Source organism: Centruroides sculpturatus, unplaced genomic scaffold, assembly GCF_000671375.1.
Source record: "Centruroides sculpturatus isolate CEXI.00-Female unplaced genomic scaffold, Cexi_2.0 scaffold266, whole genome shotgun sequence".
NCBI classification, from domain to species: domain Eukaryota; kingdom Metazoa; phylum Arthropoda; class Arachnida; order Scorpiones; family Buthidae; genus Centruroides; species Centruroides sculpturatus.
This window is the reverse complement of record NW_019384421.1, coordinates 660,384-671,725: the sequence shown is the minus strand read 5'-3', so window position 1 is coordinate 671,725 and position 11,342 is coordinate 660,384. Positions and strand designations below refer to the sequence as shown.

The 11,342-nt window shown below is 29.1% G+C and overlaps 2 protein-coding genes across 4 annotated transcripts in view; both read right to left on the bottom strand.

Annotated features, from left to right (window-relative positions):
- Positions 1-2,132: 2,132 nt before the first annotated feature.
- LOC111619424 (ubiquitin-conjugating enzyme E2 D1-like) overlaps positions 2,133-11,342 on the bottom strand; it is a 17,956-nt gene continuing 8,746 nt past the window's right edge. The window contains exon 2 of the mRNA XM_023361128.1: positions 2,133-2,676. Within this exon, the coding sequence (XP_023216896.1) occupies positions 2,314-2,676 (363 nt within the window). The 3' untranslated portion in view covers positions 2,133-2,313. The remainder of the gene's footprint in view (positions 2,677-11,342) is intronic.
- LOC111619422 (nose resistant to fluoxetine protein 6-like) lies at positions 3,785-10,299 on the bottom strand. Of its 3 annotated transcripts, XM_023361124.1 has the most exons (16): positions 9,892-10,298; positions 8,573-8,638; positions 8,307-8,485; positions 8,146-8,239; positions 7,864-7,966; positions 7,579-7,790; positions 7,336-7,500; positions 7,118-7,211; positions 6,936-7,028; positions 6,581-6,743; positions 6,424-6,503; positions 6,206-6,352; positions 6,009-6,132; positions 5,747-5,921; positions 5,512-5,654; positions 3,785-4,029 (listed from the first exon to the last, which is right to left on the bottom strand). In XM_023361124.1, exons 1-16 carry the CDS (start codon positions 10,226-10,228, stop codon positions 3,907-3,909), a joined length of 2,298 nt encoding a protein of 765 aa, XP_023216892.1. In that variant the 5' UTR covers positions 10,229-10,298; the 3' UTR covers positions 3,785-3,906. The 3 variants fall into 3 exon arrangements, with proteins under 3 accessions (XP_023216892.1, XP_023216891.1, XP_023216893.1); XM_023361123.1 differs by lacking the exons at positions 8,146-8,239; positions 8,307-8,485; positions 8,573-8,638 and adding exons at positions 9,399-9,492; positions 9,560-9,738 and having other exon boundaries at positions 3,786-4,029; positions 9,826-10,298; XM_023361125.1 differs by lacking the exons at positions 3,785-4,029; positions 8,146-8,239; positions 8,307-8,485; positions 8,573-8,638 and adding exons at positions 4,277-4,477; positions 9,399-9,492; positions 9,560-9,738 and having other exon boundaries at positions 9,826-10,299.

The window sequence follows — 11,342 nt, the reverse complement described above, 5'->3', positions numbered from 1 at the left end:
TTAAGACTTGCCCTTGTGCCTCAACCTCTCTATTATTATGAAAAAAAGCTTAATTTTGAGGGTAGAGATAAGCTTTATAAAAAAGAAAAAAGAAAAGAAAATGTAAGTGCTAATAACGAGTAAAATCTTCATTAAGTCCGACTCTACTTAGAAATGATACATGATCCCTTCTATATCCCCATTTCCTTCTCTTTTAATTAAAGTTTATTAAAAAAAACTTGTAATATTTTTTAAAGTAAAATATACACCTGAGTAATTTTGAAACTGTGTTTAATTTACAATCGTCATTTTTAATAATTAAATTTTAATAATAACTTACTTCAAGTTTAGTTTTTGTTGTTACAAATCAAAAATGTCCCGAACCGCTTTTACTAGAAATTTAAAGTTACTTTTCACATGTGGAAGTTATCTTCAATAATGCACATTTTAAATTTTGTTATATAATATACGGTGACTCCAATTTATCTGTTTTTTTTAAAAAAAATTTATATTAGACTATAAACATTTGGGTCGCGGATCCGATACAAACAAATACATATACCGTATTACTAGATCGCGTGATCAAAAAGTTTGAGAAACGCTGATATAGCCTACATACGAGTATATATAATACTTGTATGACCTTATACAGTGATACCTCGTTATTCGAACAAATTTCGTTCCATAGGCTATTCGAATATCGAACGAATTTTTCCCACAAGGAATAATGTAATTTAGATTAATCCATTCCACACCCCGAAAAAAATACATTTATAAAAGCATTTTAACAGAATTTAAATTTAACACAAATTTAACAAGCTAGCATGCATAAATCATTTAAAAAATTATACAAAAATACGACGAAATGAAAAAGTTAAAGCGAAGTTTAGCAGAGTTTTGCACTGAGCATCAACTGCAGAATGACACATTTCCTTTCTTTCAGCAGGGAATACTTATATGCAATGGGTGCCAAAATACTGTACGCTTCTAGAAAGATAAACTTATTGGTTTTCACATTAAATGATGATAAATGTTTTCAAATTTTAATAATAGTCCGTTCTGTTATGATCAATTTAAATTCAATATATAACGGATTCAATATGTTTTGGCAATTTTTAAAGTAATTTTAATACGATTAGAAGGAACTTCGCAAATAGTATACATTTTTTTTCATACTATCAAACTTATAAACATAGTTTAAATTGCTTTTTCCTTTAAATTTATTTACAACAACTAATTTATAAATTTCTCTTAATAAAGGCATCTACGTCATTATTTTATAGATATAGCAAGAAATAAACTATTTAATTTTCTTTATATATTTATAATTTCAGCACTGAAAATAATTTGAATTGACAGACAAGCATGTTTTAGCAATAAAACATCCAAATAATGAAACAGTAATGAAATTACGTATGTTTTTCGAAGAAACTACAAAAAGGTATTAAGTTTATCAAAATTTCAAAATGAGAAACTTTCAAAGGGGGTGAATGATACACAAAAGATTATCAGCTTTACTCCATTTCATGCATAACTTAGAAATTGATTTCAAATCTCTTTTTGGATACATTTTGAGAACATACAAATAATATTTCACTATAATGCGAACATATACTGAAGTTTCTCATTCACGTCCAGTTTAGAAGGTTTATGTGGCAGCCTGTAGATTTTCGTCAGTGTCCCAGAGAATAAGTATGAAAAATTGATGCAAATCGACCAAAAAGCTAAGGACAGAAAGAGACAAACATTCTATCCTCTATACAGACAAAATCTGTATCTATATACAAAAGGTCTCAAATAGCGGAGGGTCGAATTTGACACGATTTCAATACTTTGCCTAGTTATGCTGGAGAAATAAAACAGTCATCACTATTGCAGTAGTGTTAAACACTTTTCGTGTTCAAGATGAATTCTACGAAAACAAGAACGTAATTAGGAAAGAGGAGTGCGGAAAGTTGTTGGTTTTTCTCGGGATGGCCACGAAATTTTTGTTACGAGTAGTCTATATTGGGAACAATTAGGCGAAGCCCTTGAGGCGAGCGGTGGGTTGGGTTGTCCTACTCCCCTATTGCCCATAAAGCTCCACTTGTATAATTTTTTAATGTTGTTTTAATTTTTAATAAAAGAAGAAAAATTGACAAGATTGATGCATAATTGTCATTTATTTGTTTATGCACAAATTTTAACTCATTCATTCATATAATTATTACAATTTTGCATAAATAAACGTATTTTTGTAGAGATTTCCGGATTTATGATAAATTTTTTTAAATTTAAGGCTGTTTTTGCGTTATGAAGAAAAATAGAATGAAAACGACGAATGGAAAATAATTTTCAATGTTCCGTTGCGTATCTCTCAGTCCATTCTTTCGCTTTTTTGTTGTATCTTTCCTTATCTCTCTCGTATAATTCGGCGATTTCTTCATCTAACGGATCTTCGGTGTTCGGATCGCAAAGAAGCGAACATATAGAAAGTAGCAATTTGGGAATGGTCAGCGCTGGAGACCAATTTCGTTCTAAAATATCCAAACAAATGATGCCATTTATATTGATGTTTGGATGATAAATTTTGGTTTCAAATTTAATTCCAGGAGGTTGAAACGGGTAATTGTTGGAGAAGAAAATTTTGAGAAAGAAGACACCTCCTTCGTATGGACTATCGGGTGGACCCATTATAGTAGCTTGCCATTCAAACATGTTGTCGTCGATAGGTCCCGCCGAACAATAAGCTGGTGGATCTCTTGTGATACTGATCAATTCCCTTTTAATTCGCCTCAGAGCCGTTCTTCTCGACATTTTCTAACTGTTGTTACTTGGGATACGTAGTAAAACAATAAAAAATATATTTAATTATCAAACAGTTAGTCAATTGTTTCCCTCAATAACCAGAAATTAATTGTTGGTAATGTGATAATACAAACACTTAATCTAAATGTAGTATTTTAATGATAATCAAATTATCAATTCAAATTACATATTTTTAAGTTTTTAAAAATGACTTATTATTTTTAATCCTAAAAAGCAACGATTAACAAATACAGTAGAGCGTCGATTATCCGAAAGTCAACCATCCGAAACGTCAATCATCCAAAAGAATTCCAGTCGGCAAATTTAAATTTTCGCCAGTGCTGTGGCGTGCAATCTTTGGCTATGCCTTGGGCTACTCAAATATTTCACGTTTTTGATACTAAATTAACTCTGAAGTATAAATTTTTATTGTTTTTATATTTTTCAATATATTTATTTTGTTCGTACAAAATAAAAAATAATTTTTAACGATATAATAGTCTTCGTTAGGCTTTACATCGACGAAAATTTAACGCGAAGCGACACGCAACGGAGAAAAATGTCAAGATGGGATAAATTAATATATTTTTCGTACATAATCGGTTATCCGAATCATCGATCTACCGAACAACCCCAGTCCCCAATTGATTCGGATAATCGACGCTCTACTGTATATATATATATATAGAATGTAGAATATATATTCTATATATAGAATATTGATTGGATTTCTATATATTAAATACGACATGATTTAAGTTAAAAGAATTTGAAGTTTCATAGCAATTGTTCGAATGGCTTAAGATTGTACAACGAACAAACAAACAAACATCCTCATTTATATATATATAGATTTCTACGACTAATTTTATCGCACTGCATATTCGAATATCAGATTTCATGTAAGCGTCTAAAAGATTGGCATCCAACGTATTTCCGTGTGATAGTGCTAAAATTATTTTTAATTGCTAGAGAAATTCTGTTTAAACTAAACTATTCTTTATTTATTCAAATTTTACAACAAACAAAATTTTAATTTATTTTACAAGAAAATATCAAATGTTTCTCCTTTGGTCACTAGAAAAGTTCAATTGAGATGATCACCAAGAGAATCCTTATTTTACAAACGGCTGTTTCTTTTTATTCCTTTTTCATTTTTTCTAAAATAAATTTCTCGAGAGCCATCATAGGACTTTCGAATACAACAGATACAACAAAAGCAGCCAAATACGATGACATTAGAATTCCTAAATAGTATGTTATCTATGAAAAGAAATTTCATTGTTACGTGCGTTAAACATTAGAAAATAAATACTGTATATACTTTATCACAATTACAAAAACAGATTATTTAGTAACAAAAAGTTATTTAAAATAAAGTAAAATATGAACTATTATACAGATGTAATTTATTTCATAACAGTTTGTTTTGTACGTTCGAATGTCATTACTTAATAAATGTTCAAAATAGACAATAATTAAATCTAGAATTTAAAGAATATAATGCATGTCTACAACAACTAAAATACTATTTTCTGCTCCAAATAACCATAGTTTCCGTGGATTAAAGACTTTTATATTTAGTTCTGTGAATTTTTGTAATCCTGTAAACAACTCCTAGAAATCGGCATCTTAAAAATATTCATTTTTAAGAAACTATTTTAATAGCAAACTGCGTGACCATTTTATTCGGATGAAATGACTCTTTGACCTGAAACATATAAATCTAGTAATTAAAGAAATTTAATTGAATATTTTAATTTAAAAATTTTTCGGCCTAATTTTCTCATGAAGTTAAAAATTAAAATATTTGATAAATATTTGAATAAATATTGATGTTTTAAATCATTAAATAAATTCCGGACGGCAGAGAGGTTAAGGCGTTCGCTTACCACTCTATAGGATCCACCACCCGGCAGCCCCATTATGGGTCTGCCGGGTCTGGTCGAACCCATAATGCGCTTCCTAAAAGAGACCCGCTAAATGCCTACAAAAAGAGTTTTAAAAAAACTAGGGGTTTTGGGGTAAAATCCGGACAGGTCGAAAACCCCAGAAATTTTTCGGACGAAGTGCGTCCTGATATGCTGGGTCCCGTCTTCACCAGTTATCCCATTGTTGGCTTGCCGAATTCATAATGGGTTTGCTGAAAAGATTTTCTTAGTTCCCACAGAGTGGAGTTTAAAAAGATTTGTATTGCATTCGTGTCGTGCAGTGATACACTGCTATTCGTTGTGCAAAGAAGCGTGTCATATTAGAAAGCTTGTTCAGAGATCCCATTTGATATTTCGGAATTTTCGTATATGGAATTTTTCGAATTCGGAATATTATTCACATGTTATAACTTTGTAACATATAATGTTTGCTCATTTTCATTAGGAACTGAGATTAGAATTTTCGCCACTGTTTAGCACATTCCGACAAAAGATCTATCATCGTCGTTCCGTTATTTTTTCAAATAATTGTCCGGGAGAGACTTTTATTACCATCCTGTATAATTGATATATTATTATATTTTATTACATTGTTAACGTTATGAATAACTATTTAACAGCAACGTTATTTATCTATTTAACAAGTTTATTATCACTTAGAAATGACGCTAAATTTTCTCGAATTTTTCTTAATTTTAAAGTCGTGTAACCTTAAAATTTAAAACATTTATACAGTATTGTTTAATATTAAGACGATTTATCTATAAATTTATATCAACGTATTAAAAGCACTTATTTCAGCATTCATACTTACCATAGAATCCAACTGAAAATAGATTGGTTTAATAAGAGAACCATAATATCCTGCTATGACAATCGGATGTACAAGATATGCAGCGTAAGTTAATCTGCTTAAGGGAATCCACGCTTTCCACGATAAAATTGAATTAACAGCTCCTAAAAATTTTTTAAAATATGCTTCTTTATGTAATAAAATTAAATATCGTGATATAATTTCAGATAGGAATTTTTTATTTTACAAAATTTACCTCCGTATCCAGCCAAACATACAAAAATCACCCAGGCAACTGCTATACTCCATGTTGTACGAGAGAAAGCGTTATAGACTGAAGCAGCAATTACTCCCATGTGAGTATGATATATACCAAAAATAACGCTTGAAGAGAGAGCAATAGCCACAATCCAACCGATTGTTAACACTATCTAAAAAGATTCAAAATCGTTTTAATATGAATATTTTTCTGAATATATGAACACTTAGTATACGTGAAAAACAATTCATCGACTTACTTTATTCAAAAGACTTTTGCAGTAATTCATTTTATGCAGGGCATAACCGGTGGCAATTCCTATCAAATAAGGTCCAATACGACAATAAGGTTTATCGTATATATCATCGAAAAAATTGCCAGATCTAAATTAGCAAATTAAAATACCGGTATGTTTTTGTAATATAAAAATTGACATTAAATATAAAATAAACTTACACTGTTTTCATATCTGGTGCATTTGAACCATTTGCATCCATCCACGAATAAATTGAAATTATATTGTTGTTCGTAGCTAGAATTCCCGTAGTAATTGAAGAAATGCCTAACGCGACATACATCACTATGAAACCGATAACGGGAAATCTAAACGAATTAAATGCAAACATAAATTAACACAATTTATTTTAAAGTTTAATTTAATGTTGATGTCTTACTTCCATAAAAGGATCAAGAATATTGGACTAATGATGTAGAACTGCATGTCATTTGCCAAATACCACGTCCACGCCATGCACTATAAATAATAAGTTTTCTTCAGTTTTAATAAATTTTAATAAAAATCAATTTCACACTAAACTGTTATACATTTACCATTTCTGATACACTTTCCAAATTTTGAATATATAGCAAATTTCGCCACCAGTAGTTTTTACATTTACCATTATCAGCTTCTTTTGGCCACAAAGGACCATTACCCATACGCAGCCAAATTGTCGTGTACAATCCTAAGAGCATCATGTACATAGGAGTTAATCTGGAATTAATCAACTTAATATCTTAATTAAAAATTTTAATTGTATGATTTATTTACAATAACATTTGCAAAACAGTGGCAATGAATGATCCTAAATTATATATACAAGATCACAGTTTGATATAAAACTTATTAGATTTATATTTTAATATATTCCATAATATTTATAGAAAGAAGTATAACAAAACTTACCTCCAAATTCGATGAAGATAATAATATACCCAATTGAACTTTTTAGTACTTCCTTCATGATTTTTTAGAAATAAATATGATAGCAGAAGCCCGCTGATAAAAAAATGATCAAAATCATTATATTAATCTATTATCATTATATAATAGCATTTTGATTTATTTAAAATGAATGATTTTCCTACCTTAACAAAAAGAAGGTGTCAACAGAATATGTGGCTTGAATTATGAATAGAGCAGAAAACTTTTTAACATAATCCAGGTAGTCGACTAGATTTTCTTATGAAGATAAAACATAATTTATAAATATAAGCTAATTTCTTTTTGAAAGAAAAAATATATAATATAATATATTTTAGGTATATTATATATTATATAATATATATACCTATAATATATTTACCTGTAACAGCTAAAGCCATAAGAAAAGTATGACCCAGAACAATCCAACACATGCTCAAGAAGCGAATTCCGTGAACACATTGTAATTGACTGCTAGTATTTTCGGTGCTTAAAATTTTTACTCCATTAGTGTATAATGAAAAGCAAATCAAGAATTTTACGATTGCTAATGATTAAAAAAAAAACAGAATGACGATATTAAATTTAATATTATTAATTTTTATAAAATATTTAAGTGTATAACCTGATTCAGTCTCTTCTTGCTGTACTGTTGTGCTGTTTATAACTAATTCATTTTCATTGTTTGTTTCAGATTCATCGTAATATTCTCCTGGATTATAATTCTGGGGTAAACTTTTATTTTCCGTCTTAACCGATAAATACTTTTTAATTTCAATTATAATATCACATATTGTGCCAGTAACGATGAAAAAAGCAAATATGCAAATCACACACCTGTTCGTAAATTTTAATTAATGTTTAGTACATTAAATTGAAGCACATTTTAAAACTTTATACTCAAACTCACATGTATACTATTTCGCCAGTTTCCCATTTCTTAGTGGAATTTTGACAAGTAATTTGTGAACTATTTAAAAAAGGCACGATCTTTTTCACCCAAGGAATATAAACTATAAAAAGTATGATAACGAATAAGCATTGTGACGTACTTCAAAAAGTTGATAAGTAAATTTATGGTTCTCGAAATAAATTCAGCTCACAATTGATAACAGATTAGATCTCACAGAAGATAGGAATTAAAAAATAACTTCAGACTGAATCATAAACATTATAAAATTTGTTAACTTACTTAAAAATGTAGATAGCTCTTTCAGATCATTTGATAATATTTCTTCATTACATGAATCTGGGACACAAATACCAATCTTTAAACCTACATTCATCTGTAATTAGAAATATTTCATTTTTTATAACCAAAACAGAAAACTTGACTTAACCTTAAGTTTATACCATATTATAATCCGCAGCGCTCGAAGACAGATAACAATATTTTCCTTTAAAATTTCCGAAATTCATATTGTCAATAACTTTTAGAGGTACAGTTACTTCTCGACATTCTTTGAAATCTCCAAGCCATAATAAATTTCCTTTCTTTAATCCAGAAGGAGGCTTTCCAGTAGCATCCAACACTAATAAAATTTCCATTCAATTGATATATAACAATAACAAATCTTCAACGATTACAAATAAAACATATCAATAAAAGTCTCACTTACTTTGTAATCTCGCATCCTTAGAAAAACTAAACATCAAATAAATTAAATCCATGTTACATTTATTTCCTGTCCGGTTAGCNAAAAAAAACAGAATGACGATATTAAATTTAATATTATTAATTTTTATAAAATATTTAAGTGTATAACCTGATTCAGTCTCTTCTTGCTGTACTGTTGTGCTGTTTATAATTAATTCATTTTCATTGTTTGTTTCAGATTCATCGTAATATTCTCCTGGATTATAATTCTCGTGTATAACCTGATTCAGTCTCTTCTTGCTGTACTGTTGTGCTGTTTATAACTAATTCATTTTCATTGTTTGTTTCAGATTCATCGTAATATTCTCCTGGATTATAATTCTGGGGTAAACTTTTATTTTCCGTCTTAACCGATAAATACTTTTTAATTTCAATTATAATATCACATATTGTGCCAGTAACGATGAAAAAAGCAAATATGCAAATCACACACCTGTTCGTAAATTTTAATTAATGTTTAGTACATTAAATTGAAGCACATTTTAAAACTTTATACTCAAACTCACATGTATACTATTTCGCCAGTTTCCCATTTCTTAGTGGAATTTTGACAAGTAATTTGTGAACTATTTAAAAAAGGCACGACCTTTTTCACCCAAGGAATATAAACTATAAAAAGTATGATGACGAATAAGCATTATGATGTACTTAAAAAAGTTGATAAGTAAATTTATGGTTCTCGAAATAAATTCAGCTCACAATTGATAACAGATTAGATCTCACAGAAGATAGGAATTAAAAAATAACTTCAGACTGAATCATAAACATTATAAAATTTGTTAACTTACTTAAAAATGTAGATAGTTCTTTCAGATCATTTGATAATATTTCTTCATTACATGAATCTGGGACACAAATACCAATCTTTAAACCTACATTCATCTGTAATTAGAAATATTTCATTTTTTATAACCAAAACAGAAAACTTGACTTAACCTTAAGTTTATACCATATTATAATCCGCAGCGCTCGAAGACAGATAACAATATTTTCCTTTAAAATTTCCGAAATTCATATTGTCAATAACTTTTAGAGGTACAGTTACTTCTCGACATTCTTTGAAATCTCCAAGCCATAATAAATTTCCTTTCTTTAATCCAGAAGGAGGCTTTCCAGTAGCATCCAACACTAATAAAATTTCCATTCAATTGATATATAACAATAACAAATCTTCAACGATTACAAATAAAACATATCAATAAAAGTCTCACTTACTTTGTAATCTCGCATCCTTAGAAAAACTAAACATCAAATAAATTAAATCCATGTTACATTTATTTCCTGTCCGGTTAGCTGCGAGTAACTTCATATCTTTAAAATCATAATTATGCATATCTGTTGTATTATTTTCGAGTACATTTTCAGTTGTTACGTTCGAAATCCACTTATTAAAATCAACAATGTGATGGGTTTTGTTTCCTTTAAAAAGTCTTGAATTATATAAAGAGGGAGATACTACGGCGAATTCTGGTATTGTCGATATTACCCTCAGCAATTCCTTCTGTAAATTGTTCAGTTGGTTGATTGAATTATAATTAAACACATCATCATTCGGAATATCTAGGGATTGAACTAATTTAAAAATAAATATGGTAGAGAGGACTATTTTCCACATCATTTGAAGATCGTATTTCGAACAAAACTCACAAAGCTGGATCTGCTTTTAAAAAGAAATAAACTTTGTGCTCGTTGAAAGCTTTTCGTCATAGGTAATTTATCATTATCCTATCAACTGAAAAGTTGATAAGTTTTAATCACATGCGTTAATTTATCATATTCAACTGAATAATGTCACATCATTTTAATCACATGATTGAACTGATTATATACTAGAGAGGTTGAGGCGCACGTATTTAGCCCAAAACGTGTACAGCTAACGGGTGAGCGCCGCCATCCGGCAGTTCTGGACCGTCGATGATGGCGTTTGCTACGTGTAGTTAGGTGAGTACACGATCGGTTTAAACGTCTACATTTTTTTTTTTGTGTTTGGATTAAAATTATGATTTATTTTTATTAAAGTAACGATTATTTAAGCATTTATGAATAACATTGTAAAGAAACAGACGATTTTAATTCAAAAATTATTCAATATTTTTAATGTAATGTGAAGTGACCACGGAAACTCAAAGGCTGTGTTCACTTTTTCTTTTTTTTTTATTTTCGCACATTAAGCATTTAATTAAAATTATATTTGTAGTCTAGTGATGAGGTATTAGTATTGTTGGATCAGTATGATAGAGATGAAGAAGCCATTTTATTATATCATATCACTAAAGATTTACCTGTGACAAAAGCAAGAATAAATTTAAATAAAATGACTGATTCTGATTGCTTGTTTTCTTTTCGGTGAGTGATATATTTATAAATTAAAGTAAATACTTAAAAAAGGAATAATACTTATAAAATTTTTAATATTAACGTATTTTTAAGAAGCGATTTTTCATCTGCATTCTGCTTTACGCCTTCCATTTGTAATCATTTGTGAAAATGGATCACGTTCACTTGGAATTGATGCATTATGTATTTTATTACGAAGATTAGTTTATCTTAATAGATTTGATGATATTTCTGTTTTGTTGGGGAGATCAAAAAATGAACTTTCACGATTTGTGCATGAAACAGTAAATATCATATACAATAGCCATTCCAAATTGTTATTGAATATCAACGAGATAAAACTAACAAGAGAAAAATTAAATTTATTTAGCCAAGTAATAACAGCAAAAGGTGCT